This window comes from Kwoniella shandongensis, chromosome 6, assembly GCF_008629635.2.
Source record: "Kwoniella shandongensis chromosome 6, complete sequence".
Taxonomy (NCBI): domain Eukaryota; kingdom Fungi; phylum Basidiomycota; class Tremellomycetes; order Tremellales; family Cryptococcaceae; genus Kwoniella; species Kwoniella shandongensis.
Window position 1 is genome coordinate 635080 of NC_089292.1, and position 22923 is coordinate 658002.

At 51.1% G+C, this 22923-nt stretch overlaps 8 protein-coding genes across 8 annotated transcripts; 4 read left to right on the forward strand and 4 right to left on the reverse strand.

Moving 5' to 3' along the window:
- Positions 1-95: 95 nt before the first annotated feature.
- Positions 96-6482, forward strand: CI109_103550 (uncharacterized protein; the record flags this gene model as incomplete). Its single annotated transcript, XM_032005694.1, has 14 exons — positions 96-536; positions 591-1479; positions 1542-2545; positions 2602-3320; positions 3376-4094; positions 4146-4531; positions 4587-4755; positions 4821-4915; positions 4974-5207; positions 5262-5315; positions 5373-5532; positions 5593-6062; positions 6176-6264; positions 6344-6482. 14 exons carry the CDS (start codon positions 96-98, stop codon positions 6480-6482), a joined length of 5568 nt encoding a protein of 1855 aa, XP_031859941.1.
- Positions 6483-6766: 284 nt separating this feature from the next.
- CI109_103551 (uncharacterized protein) lies at positions 6767-7833 on the reverse strand (the record flags this gene model as incomplete). The annotated part of the gene is made up of 4 exons (XM_032005693.1): positions 6767-6997; positions 7101-7238; positions 7406-7516; positions 7651-7833. 4 exons carry the CDS (start codon positions 7831-7833, stop codon positions 6767-6769), a joined length of 663 nt encoding a protein of 220 aa, XP_031859940.1.
- Positions 7834-8303: 470 nt separating this feature from the next.
- CI109_103552 (uncharacterized protein) lies at positions 8304-9775 on the forward strand (the record flags this gene model as incomplete). The annotated part of the gene is made up of 5 exons (XM_032005692.1): positions 8304-8429; positions 8524-8584; positions 8665-8765; positions 8843-8909; positions 8982-9775. 5 exons carry the CDS (start codon positions 8304-8306, stop codon positions 9773-9775), a joined length of 1149 nt encoding a protein of 382 aa, XP_031859939.1.
- A 266-nt stretch (positions 9776-10041) lies between these two features.
- Positions 10042-12133, reverse strand: CI109_103553 (uncharacterized protein; the record flags this gene model as incomplete). Its single annotated transcript, XM_032005691.1, has 9 exons — positions 10042-10193; positions 10255-10696; positions 10759-10903; positions 10977-11198; positions 11288-11521; positions 11599-11760; positions 11835-11967; positions 12037-12047; positions 12111-12133. 9 exons carry the CDS (start codon positions 12131-12133, stop codon positions 10042-10044), a joined length of 1524 nt encoding a protein of 507 aa, XP_031859938.1.
- Positions 12134-12706: 573 nt separating this feature from the next.
- CI109_103554 (eukaryotic translation initiation factor 3 subunit A) lies at positions 12707-15821 on the forward strand (the record flags this gene model as incomplete). The annotated part of the gene is made up of 4 exons (XM_032005690.1): positions 12707-12745; positions 12805-12884; positions 12942-15172; positions 15235-15821. The coding sequence occupies 4 exons, from the start codon at positions 12707-12709 to the stop codon at positions 15819-15821; spliced, it is 2937 nt and encodes a 978-aa protein (XP_031859937.1).
- A 251-nt stretch (positions 15822-16072) lies between these two features.
- On the reverse strand, positions 16073-17401 carry CI109_103555 (uncharacterized protein; the record flags this gene model as incomplete). The annotated part of the gene is made up of 3 exons (XM_032005689.1): positions 16073-16172; positions 16238-16608; positions 16775-17401. 3 exons carry the CDS (start codon positions 17399-17401, stop codon positions 16073-16075), a joined length of 1098 nt encoding a protein of 365 aa, XP_031859936.1.
- Positions 17402-18097: 696 nt separating this feature from the next.
- Positions 18098-20054, reverse strand: CI109_103556 (uncharacterized protein; the record flags this gene model as incomplete). The annotated part of the gene is made up of 5 exons (XM_032005688.1): positions 18098-18533; positions 18599-19226; positions 19281-19763; positions 19854-19935; positions 19992-20054. The coding sequence occupies 5 exons, from the start codon at positions 20052-20054 to the stop codon at positions 18098-18100; spliced, it is 1692 nt and encodes a 563-aa protein (XP_031859935.1).
- A 360-nt stretch (positions 20055-20414) lies between these two features.
- CI109_103557 (uncharacterized protein) lies at positions 20415-22356 on the forward strand (the record flags this gene model as incomplete). Its single annotated transcript, XM_032005687.1, has 5 exons — positions 20415-20915; positions 20972-21435; positions 21499-21604; positions 21664-21981; positions 22045-22356. 5 exons carry the CDS (start codon positions 20415-20417, stop codon positions 22354-22356), a joined length of 1701 nt encoding a protein of 566 aa, XP_031859934.1.
- Between the last annotated feature and the right edge of the window lie 567 nt (positions 22357-22923).

Consider the following 22923-nt stretch of genomic DNA (forward strand, 5'->3'; position numbering starts at 1 on the left):
GCAGAACCAGATCGAAAGGAGAACATTCATTTGACATTTTGTTTTTGTTTCGTCCTTCACATATATCACCTCATTGAGGTCCACCAAAGAGCAATATGGCGAAATCAAAGACTCAAGGATCGTCGGCGTCAGCTGGGACTCGAAAGAAGCATGCTAAAAAAGCCGGCAAAGACGTCGAGGACGATCAAGGTCCTTCCAACAATGGAGGAACGACAAAACAGCGAGGTCAGAAGAAATTGTCAAAGGCTCAGAAAAAGGCTTTACCGAAGGTGAAGCAATATATACCACCACCAAAACCACCCGCACCACCGATCCCTGACCCGTTAGATGGACAAGGATTGGCGAGAACATTGCCTGCAGAGCTGGTCGTGGTTCTGAGGAGATTGGGAAAGAAAGATGATGTTACGAGAAGAAAAGGTTTGGAAGAGCTGAGAGATGGTTGGGTATCAGAAGTCTCCAGATCTGGAGGGACAGAAGATGAAGAGATTGAGAAGGAGATCAAGGAATCAGCCCTCTTATCGGCGATCCCTGTTTGGGTGAGTACCAACGACCACAACCGATTTGTCGAGACTCATTATCCTTTGTAAAAGTTGCACAACCTAGCTAGTTTACTCCAGTCTCCCTTCCACCGTTCAACTGCAATCCAATTACACGCCGACTTCCTTTCTATCCCCTCACTTCGCTCTGCCATACTGGAAACCTTATCACTTTCGTTACTTCCCAGCACCCAAAACAGAGATATACTCGGATCCTGGATGGTCGCTGCTCTGGAAGAAGGGAGACGTGCCGGAAGCGCCGGTATCAAAAGCTGGGAGGCATCAACGAGCTGGAAGCCAGCAGTCGAGGGCGAGACAAGCTCATCAGACGCTGAGCGAATAGACTTGACACCGCAACTGTCATACCTCGTCGAATACCTCACATTGTCGATTCTCGATCCCGCTACCCTCCACGACAATATTCACCCTGCGCCTGTTGCAACACAACAGGCCGTCCCATCTCCTGCTCCTAAGAAAGGGCAGCCTATCAAAGGAGGTAAAGCGAAATCTGCGCCGACCCCGCCATCTCGTCAACAGGCAGCGACACCTGCTGCGGAGGATGACGAGCTCATCGAGGAAAGGTTAGCTCGATACAGAGTCGGCGGTCTCACCGGACTCGCATGGCTACTTCAGCAACTGGCACAAACTGGTGTCACTTCACTCCCCACGGAACTCGTTAACCTGCTTCGAAATCCACTCTTGTGGACCGCTCTTTCCTCGAATGCCGACGAATCTTCTGCATCCTCGTTGGGTGTCGGCCAGCCTCCGATCAGACGTGCTGGCTACTCCTTACTTACGACCCTACTCGAGACGTTCCCTGCTCAGATCGAAGAGCCAGAAACCCTACAAATGGTGTCAAACGCCGTCCTTGGCAATTGTTGGCTGGAGAAGGAAGCAGTGGTTTGGGAGACAGCGGGTCCGTCAGTAGCCAGATTCCTGCGGAGTAAGTTTAATCTCATTAAACTGTACAAAGCCAAGGCGCCGAACTGACCACTTTTGTTCTAGAATGGCCTCAATGCTGGACGCTAACAAAGGACATTGGCTCGTCTCGACGAGGCTCGGAGCAGGTTGACCAGAAGTCATTGCAAGGCGAGGATGAAGAAGGACCCGACTCCGATAACGACGAAGACGATGGTGAAGATGAAAGTGACGACGGGAACGATGCCGAATCGGATGACGATGACAGATCAGCAATCACGCCACCTACACAAACCCCGTCGTCCGCTGTCTACGGCAACTTCCTCGAATTCATCTCCACTATATGTCCGTCAGTACCCCACCTTACGTATCCCTTACTCCTGGTGGTCATCTCTACTTTGCCATCAGACCTCCTGCCTCTGTCAGGAGGACCTTCCATCCAGCTTCAGAACCTCTTCTCTCATCTTTGGTCTCCAATCGATTCGAGATTACTCTCGACACACTCCCTACCAGGACAACAATCCAACTTCCAAGCATTCTTCCAGGCTATCCTAGATTCTACTGGTTATTTGATCGGGAAAGCGTGGTCCGTAGAGGACGGGAAGCAGACCGCATTGACGCTGGCAAAGGATCAGTTCGCGGGACGTGCGTGGCGAGACGGCGTTTTAGCTTTGGGCGGGAAAGCCGGCGGTCGACGAGGTGCTCGAGGTACCGCCGCGGAATCAGAAGCCGCCGCATTTGGTAAAGCCCTTGGGCGACTTGCAGCTATCGACACTGCACTCCTAGGTCAATTCGACGAAGTCCTTGGAAGAGCGCTCTCGGAAGCATGTTTCCCTGCTGGCGAACCTGAGAGCAAAACCACGACAATCCTTCCTCGGAGTCTGCCTGCGCTGTCAGCACTCCGAGATGCGACGGACGCTGGAGATGTCAAGGAGATTGCCGAGACATTGGTGACTGATCTCGTACGACAATGTGTTGACCACTTAGCGACGGCTCTTCCTGGTAATGCCGTGTCTCCCACAGTAATCGTTGAGACGTTGGTGGAGGTATTTGCACAGTTCCCGCAACTGGTTGACAGTGGAGTACAGCAGGTAAGCGCGACTTACAGTGGCATATCGGTTACAACACTAATTGGACCCTTCCATAGAACCTTGTCTCTTTAATTCAGAACAACAGCACATCCTTGGTATCCACCTTGTCGCCAACTTTGTTTGTTTCGCTCCTCGATGCCACGGCGATCAACTCGACAAGCTCAGAGCAAGAAACTCTCCGCCAGGTCCTGTATACTGTTTTGCAATCTACCGACATCGATTCGAGCAAGCGGTTTGCCGTCGGTACAAATGTACTAGGTTTGGAGTCTACTGAGCTGTTACAATCGGGATTAGTTGACAACATCGCTACCGAAGCCACTCAAGTCGCTTTGTTAACAGGCTCTACGGAGGCCACAGCTGTGGTGACGGGCTGTCTCAAGGACACAAAAAACCTTTCCCAAGATGCCCTCGATGAGGTCTTGGCTCTCACATGTACTTCACTCCACGATTCGACAGAACGATTATCGACCACCGACACATTGGACGTGGCATTACCAAGAGCTGCGTTCGAGATATTTTCGGCTTATGCTGGAGAACACCTGGAGCAGGTTGTAGCGTCCGACCTCTGGATCCAGAGTCTGGTCGCTGTTCACCATGTTCTGTTCCTTCTGCCGAGATTGCCCGGCCACATTGCAGCAGCAGAGAGCAAATCAGAAACACTCGCCGCTCTTTGGACCAAGCTTGGGCAGCTGTCAGCAGAGAAGCAAGCAACAGTCTTGCAAGGGGTACATAATGCTTTGCGAGACGCTATCCAGCGGGTTGATGTGCATGTCGAGTGAGTTTGGTCACGTCATGCGTCATCTGGTAGTCTTCAACTGACGAGACTCTAGTCCGAGTGTTCTGATTGACGTGGCTCTTGCGACTACGTTGGGTACGACCGAGGCAAAATCAGTGCAAGAAATTGCTCGGGTACTCCTCCCTCCTACACCGCAACTTGTCGATCAAATCTCTTCACACGCTGCCAAATCATCACATCCTTCATTGCCGATCGTCGACTCAATCATTCCATACTCGTCAGAAGACATCACCGAAGCCAGTCTCACAACGGAGTATGATACCCTTGGTCGGTCCAAGGCCGCTCGTTGTGCCGAAGCAGCCGTTGCACTCTTGCGAGCCGATCGACATTTGGTCAACTCTGAGCCTGCCCTTCTACAAGTCGCCCTGGCCGCCGTGCAGCTCACACAAGATGCGCTTGCTGTTCCTGGCTCGTCAAGGGGGCTGTTCTCGATGACGGCTTCGATCACCCATCTGTCCGACTTGGTTCGAGAAGTAGAGGGAGCGATCTCTTACGCTCTTGCTTTCGTCGACGAGGTAGCCCCAACATGGCATGCCTCCACGGTCCAGATCCTGAAGACTGGCTCACTACCAGGAGAAGCAGATCTGCTTCAACGTCTGTTGTCTGCTCTGAAGGACGATGTCACGGCGACCGGAGGAGACGTTAGCGCGAGATCATTCAGGGATCTCTTGAGCAGACACTTGAGGCAGAGTGGCGCTGGCGAAAGTGAGGGGGAAGCATGGCTGACATATGCTATGACTTTGGTGGATCGGGGTGAGTTTTCCATCATAATAAGGACTTTATACTGACGATTGTGACTGGCAGCACCCCAATTGGCTTTGGCGATCATTCTCGCCATCAAGCCATTCATGCTTGATACCAAATCATTCGCGACTGCCCAAAACCGTCTCGCTAATGCGGTCACCTCCATCCGAGCGTCCCAAGTTGCCAAATCGGGGATTCCCCTCCTTCGAATTCTAGTGGCGTCTGCTCCACCGGCAGATGCCGCATCGGTATTCCTGCCTCAGCAGCGAGCGCTGTTCGTCTTGCGACACGTGACGGGATGGTTGACATCCGATGATGCCGACGATCTTCCGGAGGAGGTGGAATACAGGATCGCAGAGCTGGAGACTGCTGTGGCTCCTATCGTACAGGATCTGAGCGGAGCACATTGGGATGGAATCTTTGATCTTGTCGAGAGTGGATTAGAGGTGAGCTTCGCGAGTTCGGGAGGTGAACTTTTGTTGACCAACCTCAACTGGACAGGCCTCGAAAATGGACGACCCGTCGACATTGTGCCTGCTCTATCAGAGCTTGGTACTGCTGCAACAGATCAGGGACTTGTGTCAAACCAACAAAGCGCTCAGAGCATCGTGGACAGCCAAAGATGCGCACATGAAGCTGGTCCTGGATCTGTTCTTGCAGTGTAGAAATGGTGAGTTGCACCTAGATGGCCATAATTATTGATTGGGAACGTCCAACTAATATTGAAAAAAATAGCCGACACGGTGCCCTTACAATACATTCAAGGACTCATTCTTGATCTCCTGGTGGATGTACCTGAGACAGTAATGGAGAACGCTAGTCTTGGTCAGGTGAGCATAACGCGATGGTGTTCTACAGGAGGAACTACTGCTAACAAGACTGATATAGCTCTGTGACCTCCTCAAGCTATCCACATCATCGTCAGTGCAATCTGCTGCATACAGGATTCTCAGTCGAGTCATCAGACACGAAACGCTTGCTCTCGTGCTTGAAGTGGAGACATCAGTGGCCGAAGCGGAGGAGGGACATGCTCATCGTACCATCGAGCTGCCCAACGAACTAGTTGGAATCGTCGAGCAGGGATTGGCGATTGACTGGCATGGAGAGGTTGGCATCTCAGCTGTGAGTGGACTTCATTGGGGAAGTGTGATGCAGCATGACTGACGGTTGATGTAGATCTTGGGACAACTCCTCTCCTGGATGGCGATTCTGGACCATTTCGAAGATGCTGTGAGTCGCCCGGAATGCCTGTCGCCATTGACAATTCTTGCTGACATCCCCTTACAGTCCCGAGCACTGCGATGGGCGTATCTCGATCAGCTCAACACCTCGAAGCTGCTAACGGACGGATTGGTGCCTATGCTGTTCGCCATGCTTGGTGTGTCAGAGATGGGCGCGTGGAACTTCCCCGCGAGTCAATATGCTGTTGATGAGTTCTACCCGGACTGTGAGTGTGACGCACTTCGACTCAACCACCCCACTTTACTAATATGATCTGCCTCAACAGTACTCGACCCTGAGGAGGTGGCCGATTTGACACCACTCGCTTCACATCTCTACTATCGAGCTCTTGTCACCATCCCCTCGTCCCTTCGAAGTTACTACGAATCGCTCAAAGACCGACAACTCTCGATGTCCATGTTGACCTTTACCGCTCGACACTACTCTCCCGTGATCATCGGACACGAGTTTGCCGCTCTGAGACAGCCGGCTTCGATGGCTCAGCTGACCGAAGAAGGATTGAATGTGCGAATTGCCCAAGGTGGAGGAGCGACAGTTGCAGCAGCTAGCGGAAGCGGTTCAGCAGAAGCGATAGCAAGTTATGTGGTGGATGAACAGCCTATGGAGATTGGGATCAGACTTCCGGCCGAGTTCCCACTTAAGGGTGTTGATGTGAGGGATCTGAGAAGAGTGGGGGTGCCGGAGAATAAGTGGAGAGGATGGTTGATGTCTGTTCAGCAGACGATAACTTCGAGGGTGAGTAGGCGGGTCTCAGATTGATTGTTTCGGGTTGTGGGACCGATCGATGTTGAACACTTTTGATGTTGCGAGTGCATTTGCTGACAATCTTGTTTTCGCTCATCGAATAGAACGGATTGATCCTCGAAGCTTTGACAGTGTTCAAGAAGAACGTGTCATTACATTTCGAAGGTGTTGTAGAATGTGCCATCTGTTATTCGTATGTCTTACCCCTCCGTCTCCTATCTTTGTGTGTGTTGCTAGAGTTGGTGAACTAACCCGACACTTTGCTTTGGTAGGATCATTTCATTGACGGATCGAACATTACCTACCAAACCGTGTCGAACGTGTAAGAACCGATTCCACGCGAGCTGTCTCTTCAAATGGTTCAATTCGTCACATTCGAGCAGTTGTCCGATGTGTAGAGCTTTGTTCTAGCCGATTGGCGTTGTAGCTACGAGCGAGTCAAATTAAGAAGTATTAGAATAGATCTGCATGAAGGCATGAATAGGCATAGTAATGAAGTTCCATCACGTCCGCATCGATTTGTACAATAATCTTCACGACGACAAAACACTGTACGAGGAAGACCCGGCAGAAGACTAGTGTCAGGCGGACCAACACCGTTCAATGCTTATGATTGTGCATGCTATCATGAGACCGTTGTCTGTGAATATACAAGCTAACCACGATTGTGATCTTCACTTCTATCCTTCCTTCGTTTAGGTAGTATCTCCCTTTTTCCGTTTTGCCTTGTTCTCCCCATTCCCATTCCCATTACTTTGACCATTCCCATTCGATCCATTCGTCGTGTTGGCTCCTGTCCCACCCGCACTAGCCCTACCTCTTCCTCGTTTCTTGCGTCCGTCTGTCGGTTGTTGTGGTGGTTGGGAATCTTCGTCATCGAGATCATCGTCATGTGCAGCGTGTCTTTTCGGTAATGAATGATGGGCCTGGGCAAGCGTAGTTAGCATGTTCATCAGACCAGACCAACAGGAGAAAATATGTGAGATGACAAGAATGTAAAGGGGGATGCGCGTCCCAAACCCCACTTACATCTCTATATTTGGCCAGGTACACTCTCAATACCCCTTCGTAATTATCGAATCCCAACGCTCGCATGGAAGTCAGGATATCTTCCCCATTCAACGTTTTCCGCTTTTCGTTCAGACATTTCTCAGCAGCTTCAGATGTCTGCGGGCGAGAGTTTACACAGTCGATCAGGTGGAGTAGCCGTCAATGAGATGCGAAGAAAGACGGAAGAGGATGGATAATACGCTTGGTCAGCGAATGCCACATGCTGCGAGGCAGTTGAGGAGATGGGATGTAGTCGGACAAAGGGGGTAGAAGTGCACACTCACGATGAAAGATATGAACTCTGATACACATTCTTGTACACACTCTTTCGCCTCTTTTGAGACTTTGGCAGAACTTGGTAAAGACGATTTCATAATCCTAGCGACGTTTGCGATCTGCAATTTGAAGCATCAGTCAGTCATTAAGCCAATACTAAGCCGTCCCGTCATTCCGAACAGCCAGGATAGATGCTCTAGGATTACATTCTCCCGGACCAAGAGCGATTGTATAGTCGTCCACCCAGACTCACAGGTAACCATCTATCTTGCTCTCTGAACTCTTCAACCTGCGCATCTGTAAAGGGTCTAGAGGAGGGTCCCGCCTCTGCTTCGCCATCCAGTCCAACAGATACTGAATCGGTCTTGCCAACCGGTGCTAGGTTTGGTAGGGATGTGTGAGCGAGTAGAGGAGGGAGTTGGGATGGGTCAGACATCGTGGACGGACGAGGGGGAGGTGTTAGATCGAGATGTGTGTTTTGGATGATTTGCGAGAGGGTGCAAGGTGGGATCCAGGAGAACGAGTCGAGCGAAAGACGAGACACAAAAGACGGGTGGGTGGGACGATCGGACGAAGTGAAGCTGAATAGGTGGATCCAGTATGCCAAGATGTTCAAAGTATTTACAAGTTAGAGCGAGCGAGAGATCGGGCAATAACGGCCGAGTAACTTGGGACGGTGAGATGAAACAGATGGCGGTGATCGCCGCAAAATCACAGAACCACCAGCTCAGTCACAGCGAAGTCGATGGTGATGACGTGCAGACAGACAGATACAAAGGAATTGATACGTGTAATATTCACTGCGACTCACAAGTTATTTGCTCTCTGTACAACCCACACCCATAGACAAACTCTTGTCCAGCTCATCAACTCACTCGGGGTCGAGTGGAAACATCATCTCTCGCCATGGCATCCTCCTCACGACCGAAAGTCAACCTCCGTTCAACGGCTGTGAAACGCATCATGCAAGAAGCTGCAGAATTGTCAGAAGCGAATGTTGATGAAGATGGATTCGTAGCGGCGCCTCTAGAGGTGAGTCAGGCGATACTTCTCAATCATGAGCTATGTGACGTGAGATGTCAAGGTCGAAGAAGCGTACTGATTTTGCTCGTGTTGTCTTGCTCAGAGCGATATATTCGAATGGCACTGTACGATACGAGGCGTCCAAGATAGCGAATACGAGTCGGGTGAGTGGTGCTCCTTCTTGATGGCCAGAGTGTGGAGTTGCGAAGCTCATAGTTCTTACCTATCCTCTCGTGGAGTTTAGGTTTATATCACCTTCGTATATTATTACCACCATCTTATCCCATGTCAGCACCTGATATCATGCTCATGACACCGAACGGACGCTTCGAACTAGGTAAGAAGGTGAGTTGGTCCGGTGGACAACAATTGATGCCAAGCGAGAGGACTTCTACTGATCTTGGAGTGATCACGTCGCGTAGATCTGTATAGACGGATTGACAAGTTTCCACGCTGGGAGTTGGCAGCCCGCATGGGGAGTAAGAACGGGTGAGTACATCCATTCCTTCTCAGAATACGTACGGTATGAAGCTGACACTGGTGTTTGATTTGATTGAACAGCGGTAGTTGGCCTCCGATCATTCTGGATGCAATCTGGCGAAGCGCTCTCTGCCATTGGCGCGCTGGATTACTCAAAAGAGGAACGTAGGAGATTAGCAAGATTATCAAAGGATTGGAAATGTCCTATATGTGGTGTGAGGAACGAGGAGATTTTGTCAGTGAGAGGGTCGACGGGGTCGAGCGCTGTTTCACAAGAGGAGAAAGGCAGAGATACGGACTCAATGGGTATCTCGGGTGAGGATGGAAGCGCTGAGAAGGATGAAGAGGGAGAACGGAGGGATGAACAAACGCATACAGCAAGCAGAGAGGAAGAAGCTCAGCCAGACGAGTCACCGAATACTGAGTCCAGCGATGCAGCGATATCAATAGACCCATCTCCCGCTGAAATACCGATTATCATACCTCCCATCTCTGCGCTCAATACTACTTCAGCAACACTAGCACAACCTCTACCAGTCGAGATCATCCCTCCGACGCTTGAAGAACTCCCTCAATCGGAATCACATCCGTCCAGTCAAGCAACGCAATCACCCTCTTCCGATACTCCGGCTCCTATATCATCCCAGCGCCCATCCGAGGCCCCGGCACAACTACCCACTCGTACGGCAACAGTACCTCCCCCCCGACCTCCTCCAACCATATCAAGATGGTCATTCAGATCTCCCCCCGTCACTCCTCCTCCAATAGAAACACAAGCTTTCTCATCAAGGCGTGTCGTCCCGATTTGGCTCGACGCAATTATAATAGCAGCCATATCAATCTTGATCCTTCTCATCTCGAGGAAGTTTGCCTAATCTAATTAACTAAGATAGACTACTTTGAACTCTCGTCTGTGTGATTTTGTTTTTTTACTAGAGATCAATGTTGCATGTATTTCACGTTGTAATTTTGCATCATCACATCGCTATCCCAATCCAATCCTACAACGCTATATACGGGTATACCATATTCTCCTCACCATGCACGCTTCATGCTTCATGAAATATCGCCTGTCACCTTCTCCTTCGGTGTTCACTGGGCACATTGCAAATGATTACTTCCCCGCCCGAAACAAAACCGCCTAGATCGAAAAGAACGGTTGATCATTCGGCTTCTGCTGTTGTTGTTGTTGCTGCTGCGGTTGACCGAACGGGTTGTTGGCACCGAAACCGGTCGCTTGCTGCTGAATAGCCAATCGGTTAGATTGGGCGAATTGCGAACCGATGGGGATACCTGTATGTAGTATTAGTCAGTTTTCACCAGGACGTCCCGGTAGACCAGATCAAGCACTCACGAAGAACACCTGTGTTTCCAAACGTGTCCATACCATCCTCTCTGCCCCTCGCCAAAAGATTCGCCAATTGGGAATGCTGTCCATCGTCCTTCTTCGGCGCTGTCCAAGCTGGCTTCGCGGTCTGCTGAGGCTCCAGTGGTTGAGGCGAGGTAGGTTGTTGTTGTTGAGTGACGACAGGAACAGGTAAGAAGCTGCTGGAAGGTTGGGGAGATGCGGCTTGCTGTTGAGGCTGATGTTGACCACCACCTGGAGCGAAGGGGTTGTTCGATCCGTAGCCGGTCGGTTGGGCGAGGAGAGAAGTGTTTTGTTGTTGCAAGAAGGCTTGTTGTTGCATCCACTCCTGCTGCTGACGCTGTTGCTCTTGGAGAGCCATCTGCTGTCGCATGTACTCTTCTTGTTGTTGCTGTTGCTGTTGTTGTTGCAACATCTGAGCGTGGAAGGGCTGTATCGAGGGGATGGTCAGCGGATCGTATGACATGACTAGTGGATACGGTTATCACCTACGTTGTAAGACGTATATTGTGGTTGCATTTGTTGCTGGCCCCATCCAACATCGACGAGAGGCCATCCACCGGTAGGCTGCATTGGCATCTGCTGAGTTTGTTGCGCGAAAAGGTCCGGTTGTTGCTGATACGCATTCTGAGATTGGCTGCAAAGTAACGAGTATCGTCAGTCTGCATGCGCTGACACGGTCTATTGCTGTATGCTGTATGCGAACTTACATGTTCAGATTGTCGTCGAACAAGGCATTCTTCGTCGATTCCTCCTGCTCTCTCTTTCTCCTCGCCTCTTCTTCCTCTGACATCCTGAGGGCCCGGCGAAGATCATCCTCCTCCTGAGTGACCTGACTACGTCGCTTCGCCTCGTCTTCTGACATTCTCTTGGACTCTTCAATCGCACGTTTGAGGTCATCGTCTTCGTTTCGTGACTGAGCGGGCGGCCGTCTGTAAACGGGCATCGGCAAACATTAGCTATATAATACGGGGTGTTGAACAGATATATCTATGAGAGCCATCGTATCACGACAACTCACCTGGCCGGTTCTCTTACAGGACTCCTAGGCCCCTCACCGTAATCCGTCTCACCCTTCAATCCACTGTTCTCTATGTTACCCAACATCCTGTCTCTCATCGCTCCTCTCGATCTCCTCTCATCTCGCAGTCTCTGCTCGTCTTGCAAGAGGTTGGTGATATCCTTTGCCTTTTGACGGACATTGGCACCGACATCTTTACCGGCATCGTCAACATGAACGAACTCTTTGAGGGTCCTGTAGCAAGACCAAACATGTTAGTTGATGCAACGATACGGTCAAGTCAGCCTCAGGGAAGGCAAGGTAATACGTACTTGACGATATAGATGTTGTCCTTGAAATAGATGACGACATTCTCTGATCCGGCGTGAAGACAGTAGTCGAGCAATGTGAGAGCCTTAAAGACATGACGCCAATTCTTCCCTCTATCGTTCAACCTCTTATCCATCATCTCCATGATCTCGACAAAGTCACTCCTGCAGTAATGAGCCAGCTATCATCAGCCACACTTCTTACCCTGGACTGGATGCGTGGGCAGTCGGCCGCTCACTGGTTATATGTCATTTGGGCAATCTCGTTCATCTGAGTTCCTGAAGGACCCCATGGGTCGTTCGAGGTCGCATCTCGAACTTTGGTCTGAGTGTCCGTGTATCCCTTTGTATAATTCTTGGCTACTCTGAGAGCTATGAGGGGTCGTTCCGTCAGTACGACCACGATCCCGGGGAATGGCCAATGTCACGAGAGATACTCACCACCTCGGCCGCTGGGAGGTAAGTAATGAGGTGATCAGCAATTGGCGTTGATGAAGCTGCCCAATGAGACTCACAGATGCTGTAAAGATGCTGCCATGATTCTACTCTAGCCCCTGATTCGTGCCAGAAGATGTATGCGAGGTTAGGTTCTAGTTGGGTGATGGATGGCAAATCTATGACTGTCTATATGAGTGATGTTGTGAATGGGATGTAGCAGCAAGCAAGCTGCAGCTCGGATCGTGGCGTCATGGTCACACAGCATAATAAGTGACATTTGATTCCGTTCATCAATCAACCACCCACCCATTGACTCGCTGCCACAAATCGGGGAAATTCGGGAATAATATTTATGACAAGCGAAGGGGGTAAGAGGATGAGATCAGAACAAAGAAGGTGCTTGATTCACACTTGACTACCACGCGCAACGAGCAGCATCAACGACAGTGAGAGTGACATTTTCACTTCGACAAATAGCTCTACTCTCTTCTCTACCTCACCCTTCTTCCTATATCACCTATTCCCAGCGACTGCCATCGATAAATCCTATCAAGGAGGAAGATCCCAGTCTGCTTCAACGAGGAAATTCCCCACCCCGACTTCGACCCATCACTCATCAACGAATTTACACCTTTTTTCGTTCAACATTCAAAAAATAGGATTATAGCACAAGATGCCTCCTATCTACGTCAAACCCGAAAATGCGCTCAAGGTGGGTGCAGGAGACCTTGAGGGAGGAATGGGATGGCCAGTACTGACTCCTTTTTGTAGCGCTCTGAAGAGCTCCTTGCTCTCGGTACACCCCAATCTCAACAACAGGCTTTTGAGAACCTCGTAGAGGTGTTCCAATCGTAAGCTGTCTCCAAGTTACTCATGTATGCGATGATTGACAAGTGTGTGTCCCATAGGAAACGATTCAAGCACACCCCCATCAACGTTCTTGAGCCTATCGCCATCAAGTTCATTGACCTTTGTGTCCTTCTCAACCGAAAAGCCCACGCTCGAGCTGCTCTCGTCGTCTACAAGAACGCTGCTCAGACCACTTCCGTCGCTTCTATCGAGAAGGTCTTGAACCACTTCATCGCTCAAGCCGAAGAGCGATTGTCCGTTGCCTCCGAACAGGCCAAGACCGAGGTCGCTGCTCTTGCCGACGCCCCCGTTGTCGATGATGACCTTCCCCTTCAGCCCGCCTCAATCCTCCTCGACACCTTTGTGGACAGCGCCGGTGACAGGGAGCGAATCGAACGACGTCTTATCGCTCCTGCTCAGAAGTTCTGCTGGGATGCTTACGACATCAGTTTGGATATCGCCAAGAGCAACGACCGACTTGAGATCATCTACCAGTCTATCGCTCACCGAGCGTTCAACTTCTGCAAGGTTCACCAGCGAAAGACCGACTTCCGACGTCTCTGTGAACAGCGTCTCCGAAAGGATCTCGCCAATGCCGCCAAATACGGTCACCAGCAACATGCCATCAACCTTTCCGACCCCGAGACTCTCTCCCGTTTCCTCGACACTCGATTCCTCCAACTCGAGACCGCTGTCGAGCTCGAGCTTTGGCAGGAGGCTTTCCGATCCGTTGAGGATGTCCACGGTCTCGTTGCTGGCAGAAAGCACACCAAGCCTGCTATGATGGCCAACTACTACGAGAAGTTGACCCAGATCTTCAAGGCTGAGGGTGGAAAGCAGACCGCTGTATTCCACGCTGCTGCCTGGGCCAGATACTTCCAGCACGCCGAGCGAGCTGGCATCGTCAACGACAAGGCTTCCGGTTGTGTCTTGCTCAGTGCTCTTGCCGTTCCCCTCGGTGAAGTTGAGAGCAAGCAACGATTAGTCGCTCTTCTCAACCTCCCCAAGATGCCCACCCGAGAGGCTCTTGTTCACGACGCCGCCGCCAAGCACCTCAAGCGAGTTCCTGCCGACCTTCGTCAAATCTACCACATCCTTGAGGCCGATTTCCAACCTACCACCGCCTGCAAGGTTCTTGCTCCTCTGATTACCTCCCTTTCCGCTGACTACCAGCCCTACCTTCCCGCCCTTCGAGAGGTTGTCCTCTCTCGATTGGTGCAAGAGCTTGCTCAGGTTTACGACACCGTCACCCTCTCTCACATCCTCAACCTCGTCAAACCCTTCGACAACACCCCATGGGCCACCGACATGTCCTCCCTCGAGAAGTTCCTCATGACCGCTTGTCAACGAGGCGACATCAACGCTTCCGTTGACCACGTCGCTCAGACCATCACTTTCGTCAGCAACACCGCCGAGCCCAACCGTCTCTCCAACCTTGCTATCTGTCTCTACAATACCATCCAGTACCTCAACCCCGCTCCTGTCGCTTCCCGTGCCGATGCGTTCGCTGCGGCCATTGCTCAGGCTGAGGAGGAGCGAAAGGCTGTTGCTCATCGACGACAAATCGTTACCAAGCGAAGAGAGCTTATGGAGGAGGCCAACCTCCGTCGACAGAAGGAGGAGTCTACTGCGCTTGCCGAGAAACTCAAGGCCAAGGCCGAGGAAGATGCTCGACGAGCCAAGGAGGCAGCGAAGCAGGCTGAGATCGACCGAGTTCGAAAGCAGATCAACGAGACCAAGGAGGCTGAGGCTAAACAGCTCGCCGCGAGTCTCGCTGCCAAGGGCGCTCTCAAGGTTGACATCTCCAACATCCAGGACCTCGACTCCAGCAAGCTTGTCGCCATGCAGGTCGAGCAGCTCGCCAAGGAGAAGAAGGAGTTTGCCGAACGACTCCGTATCGTCGGCAAGAGGGTCGACCATCTTGAACGTGCCTTCCGAAAAGAGGAGCGACCCTTGCTTGTTCAAGACTATGAGCGACAAAAGACCGAGGACAAGGTCACTCACGAGCGTTCCAATGTCCAAGCACGTGAGCAGGCGATCGCTCACCAGAAGGCTGTCTTGGAGATGAAGAACAGGTTGGGCAGAATGATGCCCGATTACCTCTCAGCCAGGGAGAAGGTGCAAAGTCAACGTGAGGAGGAGTTCAGACTTTCTAGGGAGAAGGCCAGGAGAAAGATTGAGGAGGAGAAGGAGAAGTTGAAGGCTGCTGTCATTGAGAGGAGAAAGAAGGACAAGGAGAGAAGGGACAGGGAGGAAGCCGAGGCTTTGGAGCGAGAGCAACAAGAGCGAGGTGAGTATTGGCGTACTATGTTGGGTTCTGTGACGTATCTGACAAACGTGAATGTCTTACAGAGGAGGCTGAGCAACGTGCTGCTGAGGAGGCTGCTCGAGAAGAGGAAGAAGCGCGAGCTGCTGCTGAGATCGAAGCTCGAAAAGCCGAAGCCGCTGAACGAGCTAGGAAACTCAAGGAAGAGCGAGATGCCGAAAGGGCCAAGCTCGACGAGATTGCTCGAAAGCAACGAGAGCGAGAAGAGGAGGCAGAAAGACGAAGATTGGAACGATCGAGCGGTACTGGTGCATACCGAAGACCAGAACCCGCTGCCGCTGCTGCCGCTGGGTCTCCTGGTGCTGGCACGCCCCCTGCTATCGCCCCGACCGTCGTCAAAGCTGGTGGATGGAGAGAACGAGCTGCTGCCAAAGCGGCTGGTGGTGCGGGTGAATCACCCTCATCTACCCCCGCTCCTTCATCTCCTGCTCCTGCTCGAGCATCCCCTCAATCTCCCGCTGCTACCCCCGCAGCAGCACCTCCCAACGGCGAGGCTGTACCAGAGCGAGGTGGTGTTTACAGGAGAGGTATGGGTGTCAGAGGTGGAAGAGGTGGCGGTGCGAACACCCCTCCCTCGACACGAGGTGGTGCCACTGGTGGCAGCAGGTGGTAGAAGCTTGATAGGTTGTCGGACTAGACATGAGTCGGTATATGATATGCATTTCACGATCTGCATAGGTTTCTTCATGTTCGTTGAGCAACTCCGACGTCGTCAATACAATACGACGGAATAGCTGGACGTAGTTGCCTGATCGTTGCCCATTCACTCATTGCAGCAAGGGGATTTGTGACATGCTACATGCTCATTATACTAACGTCGTCATGGATAGGGCAAAATGCGAGAGAGATAAATCGTAAGTTTAACTAGAACAGTCTCCCCAATCCCCGACATTCGTAACACCTTCCGTCGTCGAATCCGAAGAACGAGATTTCTCTTCCTGAACCACTACATCGCCAGCATAGCCTGCGACCAGACCAAGTTTAGACTAGATCAGCATTGAATCACATTCAGAAGAGCTGTGCACTCACCTTCCGCCAATTCTCGGATCTCCAGGCCCAACTACCAAAGCACCAGGAGGGACTGGTCCAGCTGTAGCTTGTACGAAAATCTGTTGACCTGGCATCGCGTGTAGAGGTGGAGGAGGATGCATCATCATCGGCGGCGGAGGAGGAGGGGGAGGGGCCATTTGTCCTGGATAAGTATTCCATTTCCCCTGATGAGAAGGAGGGGGAGGAGGGATATTTCCATTTGCAATCTGTGGTGGTGGTGCATTATATGTAGGTAAGGGACGTTGGAAATTCGATGATGAGATTGTGGATGGGTTGGAAGAAGGGTTGGTTGATATTGCGAAGGAATGGGAAAGTGCAGAATTGTATGGTTTGCCGTATTTTCGCCAATCCTAAGGGCACAACGGAACGGGTGTTAGCCTGTGTCTTCACCACTTCGTCTTTCGGAATAAATACAGGATTGTCACCAAGGCGGTAGGTCTCGCTTGCCAGCAGAGATAGGATAGAAGGGTCATTCATACAGGGAACAAGCTGAAACAGACATCGCACTGGACTCACCGTCTCATGCGGATTCGACGGATCATTCGCCTTGTATCCCGTATTTCCGCACTTGTAGCAAAAGAATCCCTTTGGATAGACCAACAGCTGTCCTTTATACAACAGTGGTCTACCAGGCGTAGGCACTTCGGTCGGTGATAGATCGATAGGTCCATTAGTTTGGGGAGGTGGAGGGGGTCTTGAGGGTCCTGCGTCTGCGTAGTTGCTGCTCGGCGTGTCTGTCTTGGCATTGGGTGGTGTTGAGTTGTATGTCGAGGGATGTCGAGGTGGAGGCGGAGGATGAAATCCGCTGTTGGGTTGAGAGAATCCAGTCGATTGAGAGGATATCGAACTTCCCCATCCACCAGTTTGTTGTGGTTGAGAACCATGATGGGTCGGTCCATAACCCACTCCCACACCTGTGATGTTGTGCTGTAATCTATCCGGCATAGGTGGTGGACCTGAAAAATCCATCCTCGACGGTCCAGCAGCGACACTCATCTCGCCTGCTACAGCTGCCGACGGGGTGTAAGCGGGAGGAGGGTCGAACGGATTGTCATCGGTAGGTTGAGGTGCAGCGGCGGAGGCGGTGCTGCCGGTAGCGGTAGGTGGTGGTGGACCTGATGGAGGTGCAAAGGACCCCGACATGGTGATGAGCTAGAAAGCAAGGTTGCGCCTGTGGTTCTGTAGAGATGAAATGACGGTCTGAGTGGGAATCTCCCTGTAGAAGGACAACTTGATTGTATAAGAGAGAGCCAAGAACGAATAATGCGGTGAATGATGGTTGACTTTTGACTGACGTCGCTTCTGGAGTGGAACAGAAGGGAGCCCCGGTCTACCGGCTGACATCAGGTACAAAGTGGCAAAATTACAGGTAGCAAGAAACATGTGGCACCCACGAGCAAGGTAGCGGGCAATTGAGCTTCGTCCTACAATTATCATTCCGCCAACGGTATGCGCTCTCTCCAAGAACAGTTGCAGCTCCATTTAAAGAGTGAGCAGAAATATGTGCATTGCTTGCAATAGTGAGGGGTAATAGCTCAATGGATTGACCGTCAGAAAAACTTGTCTAGACAGGCAAGACAAAGGTTTGGCTCACCAAATACAACCTTACTCACAGTTATGATAGAGAGTTTTAGTGAACAAACATTTCCTGTAAATCACACAGAAACGAGATACAGGACAGATTAGCTCTAAACCAGGTCGTATCATCTTCTTCTGCGTATCGAATTTCGACGGTGACAAAAAGCGTAGATGTAGAGCTACGCTTCACCTTTCGCCTCAAACGGTCATCAGGGTGTCATCATGTTTCGTCACAAGCTTGAGAGAGTATGATATATATGTCTACTGTTTGTATACGAATGCAGACTCGTCTGGCGATCCCACGCCTATCCAGCGTCGACCCTCTTTCTCTGCCTCAAGCCAAACGCCACCGACTCGTTGCCAGCTGTTCATTACTTCGCTAGCTTGACTCTTGTGCTCCCTCACTTCATCAGCTTCGCTCTCGCTCGACTCATGGCCGGTAATGCGATACACCATGAAATCTCGCGCTGGCACTGCTAAGTGCTGATCTCCTCTTTCTACCCAGATGTTGGTTATTTGATCTGCGATGGAGTGCATGATCAGGCGAGTATGCAGTTCGGAGTGCGTGAGCGGATGAGGTGGAAATGGCGGATCGGAAGAATGAGCAATGGGATATGGCGTCGGATATGGAAATGGTGATATGGGGGAGAGAATGGATGAGAATGGGTCAGATGATGGATAACGAGGGGATGGGAACCTGTTATCACACAATGCGAGTCAGCACGAAGAAGGCGAATTTTATGGTTTAGCGCAGCCACTCACATGGCTGAAAAATGATTAACGACCAATCGCCTAGCTCGAATAGCGCGAGCAAACTCGCCGACCTCGTCTGGCGTAGAATGGCCTCTGCTCTGTGCCTTCTTTCTCACTTCTGCCTTCTTCGCGTCATCCGGTGACACTCCCTCTTCGACAGCGTGCGGCCGCTTTGACCGTTCGCCGTGCGATTTCGATTCAGCGGCTTGCTCTTCGTCTCTCTTCGCCACCAAACTCGGCGCGAGATCCTTCGATCTGACTTTATTCCCCTTGTCGCCCTTTTGTATATTTTCTGGTATTGACGCGTTTGTGCACTCATGTATCAGGAGACTCGCATCTTCGCACATTGTTCGAAATGCGTCGTTCCGAGTGCCGCCTGCACAGTCACCGAAAATGACAAGTTTGCGGGGTGTGATGCCCGAAGGTTGTGGGGCAGTCAGAATGTCGCCTGACGGGAGGGTATATGGCGGTGGCGAGGGTAAGGAAGTGAGATGCGAAAGGAGAGACAGAGGGTGCTTCACTGGTGGATCCAAGACTGCCAGTGCTTCGGCATTCGCTTGCAGTAATGGGACAAGGTTGGCAGTATCGAGCGGCAGTCGCGGTAAGGGTTCTTGAAGGATGTAACCGAGTGATGGAACTACAAGGCATAATGTCAGGTCGCGCCTTGGCCAAGAAGGGAGTGACCACTTACCTCTATGCTCTATTGGTCCGGCACTGACGCTCCAACCTCTACCACTTTTACCGTTCCCTTCTGCTAGTATCTCCTTCCACACCCCTTCATTATCTGCCCTCAGATCCATCCCAACCGCCTCGTTCGGATGCAAATCTTCCTCTTCACATCCTACCGAGGGACCTTCACCATCCTGAAATAGCTCGTGGACCGCAAAAACTCCAGCCAAATTCGCAGAAGTCAAAGATAGGCATGTTCGGACCAGTTTTCTTAATCCAGCCGGACCGTATATGTTGAAGGTAGCTTTCTTCTTCGTTCCCAGCTCCTTCAGTCGTTCAGTCTCGCCCGGCTTCACTCCGATACCGCTCATCACTGTTGTGAGAACAGGCACCAGTCCCAAGACATGATCGGCATGCATGTGGGTGATGAATATTCGGGTGATATTGGCTATTCGTAAGGATGACTGATGCAGTCGAAACAAGGTCGCATCGGCTGCATCAAATACTATAATTTCATATTGATCAGCTGCACCCCCCCACAAACGAGATAATGCAGTCTTGCAGGAGGGACAACAACTGTTGTAAGAGCACTCACACCATATTTCGTTGCCAAAATCCACTCCTAACGAGGAACAGTTCCGACTCAAGATCGGGCCCCCACCGCTGCTGGTGCCGAGCTGTGAATGGGCATCTGATAAGCGTGTACACCTTATCGCTAAAGTCAAGCACCTACAAACTGCACGGAGAGCGGCGGAAGCGGCTTGACCTTTGATCCAGAGCTCGACGTGATTGTCATGCTGCGTTACAGTCAGAGACAAAGGATCGAGTGTATGGAGAGAAGCACGAATCACGATGATGGACTTGAAAGGTGGAGGGAGCGATGAGTTGAGCTGTACGCTGCGAGTTACCTGATTCGGGATAAATTGAGGGAAAACAATTTTGGAAATTTATTTCGCTGCAACTTTCCTTCGCTGCATTCCTCTCACTGCTCACTACTGAAGATCATCCATCTATAGGTATCGTTGAAAACCTTTTGAACAGTCTAAATCTCCCTTAGACATAACCCTTCATCGACCTGTAGGAACACATTCGCAGCTCGACCTCACTAAATCATCTCTATAGCAAAAAGGTTTCCGACCAGAAGAAACCAATCGTCATGTCCGGCTCTCTTACCCATGTCCTCTTTGAGGGCGCTTCGGGTTACGGACTCTTCACCGTCTCCATGCAAGAGGAGGTCGCTGCCAAGTCCAAGCAATTGCAAGACTCTATCGCCGACTTTGGTACATTCTCTCGAATGGTCCAACTTGCTTCCTTCGTCCCCTTCACTTCCGCCGCTCAAGCTCTCGAAAATGCCAACGATGTCTCAGAAGGTGTCCTTAACCCCCATCTCAAATCCTTGCTCAATCTCATCGTTCCCAACGCTGCCGGCAAGAACAACAAGAAGCAATCCGGTGTCATCCTCGGTGTCACTGAGAGAGGTTTGGCTGGTGCCATCCAGGGAGAGATGGGAATCCCCTGTGACACTTCTGAGCGAGCGCTCGAGATGATCAGAGGTATCAGATTACATCAGGAGAAGATCTTGACCAACATGCAGAAGGGTGATGTTGCCATTGCTCAGCTTGGTCTCGGTCACTCTTACTCTCGAGGCAAAGTGAAGGTACGTTGGGATGTTCTACTTCCATTCAAACGACACACTTACTCATACTTCAACAGTTCAACGTCAACCGATCCGACAACATGATCATCCAGGCCATCTCCCTCTCCGACCAACTCGACAAAGACCTCAACACCTTCTCCATGCGAGTGAGAGAATGGTATGGATGGCACTTCCCCGAGCTCTACAAGCTCGTCCCCGACGCTCATCAATACGCTCTCCTTGCTGTCCTCATTGGTGACCGAGCAACCCTTTCCGAAGCATCCCTTGAGGACATGCAAGCGATCCTCGAAGACGACGCAACACGAGCCAGGAACGTTTTGGACGCCGCCAGGGCCAGTATGGGAAGTGACATCAACGAGATCGACCTGATCAACATCAGCAACTTTGCCGAAAGAGTGGTCAAGCTCGCTGAGTACAGGAAGAGCTTGAGAAGATATTTGATCGAGAAGATGAACGTGGTCGCTCCCAACTTGTCAGCCTTGATCGGAGAGACTATTGCCGCCCGATTGATCAGTCATGCGTGAGTGCAATCTTCCTTTGCATTGTTGGATATATAATTGACGTAGACTTTCTGGTCTCGTAGCGGTTCCCTCACCAACTTGGCCAAATACCCCGCCTCAACAGTCCAGATCCTTGGTGCTGAGAAGGCTCTTTTCCGAGCCTTGAAGACCAAGGGTAACACACCTAAAGTGAGCCCATTTGTTTCTCGCGGCAGCAAAGAAATCGCACTAACTTTTCATTATCACAGTACGGTCTCATCTACCACTCCACCTTCATCGGCCGAGCGGGCTCCAAGCACAAGGGTCGAATCTCTCGATTCTTGGCCAACAAATGTTCCATTGCTTGCCGAATCGATTGTTTCTCAGATGTCCCCACCAACAAGTTTGGAGAGGCTTTGAGAGCTCAGGTTGAGGAGAGATTAAACTTCTTCGAGACTGGTGCACCCGTCTCCAAGAACGCCGATGCTATCCAAAAGGCATTGACTGCTATCGCTGCTGATCTCGGTGACGATGACGATGATGACGATGATGAGGAGGGTGACATCGATGACGTTGAGGTCTCCGAGGTGAGTTTATACAGGTACACAACAAGTTGGCAACTGCTTACGCACAAATTTATCAATAACTAGGCCGTGAAGCAAGTAGAGAAAGATCAATTAGCGGCTGCTGCCAACAAGGGACCTCTTGACCCTGAGCTTGCCAAGATTGCTGGTGGTGTCCCATCTGCTGTCGCTTCTGCCGAAACACCTAGTAAGAAGGAGAAGAAGGACAAGAAGGAGAAAAAGTCAAAACGCAAGTCTGAGGCTATGGAGGTAGACGAGAAGGAGGAGAAGAAGGAGAAGAAGGAGAAGAAGGAAAAGAAGGAGAAGAAGGAAAAGAAGGAGGAGAAAGAGGAGAAAAAGGAGAAGAAGAAGAAGAGAAAGTCAGAGGTTGAGGCTTAGAGTGAGATCTGATAGGTAGAGTTGGAGGATGTTGGGGTTGGTTGCGGTTCATTACTCTTTTCTTTCTTGTTCGTTCATTCAGCATGTATACCCTTCATTGGCTCTTGGCTTCAGAAACGGTGCTTTCGGTAGTATCTGCGTTTACTTGAACGTCGAGACCCTTACCACTGGCCACCGAGGTGGGATACTTGCTTGCCTATTGGGCCAGAGGCCAGACCCCAGGCCTAAGTGAGGTCTATGGCCGAATAACACTCAGTCGCTCTCCCGTGCGGCGTTCCGGTGGGTTGTTGGATTGCATCGCAGAAAGTGTATATTCCGTCATTGCCCACTGTCATGAAGTGTGCACTTGAGGTCAAGGGTCAGCATCTGCCCTAAACCTCGGGACTACCAGGGGTTAGCTTTATGATCTTGCAAGTCGCATCAACGTCCCTGTTACGGTTGATAAGGATGTGATATTACAATCATCTCTGGTTCTTCTCAGCTGTCGGCTGCTGTCTTCAGTCCATACCACACCTGGAAATCAGAGACCACCTCCAAGTCCCGTGACCCGTCAAAGTATGGTCATAC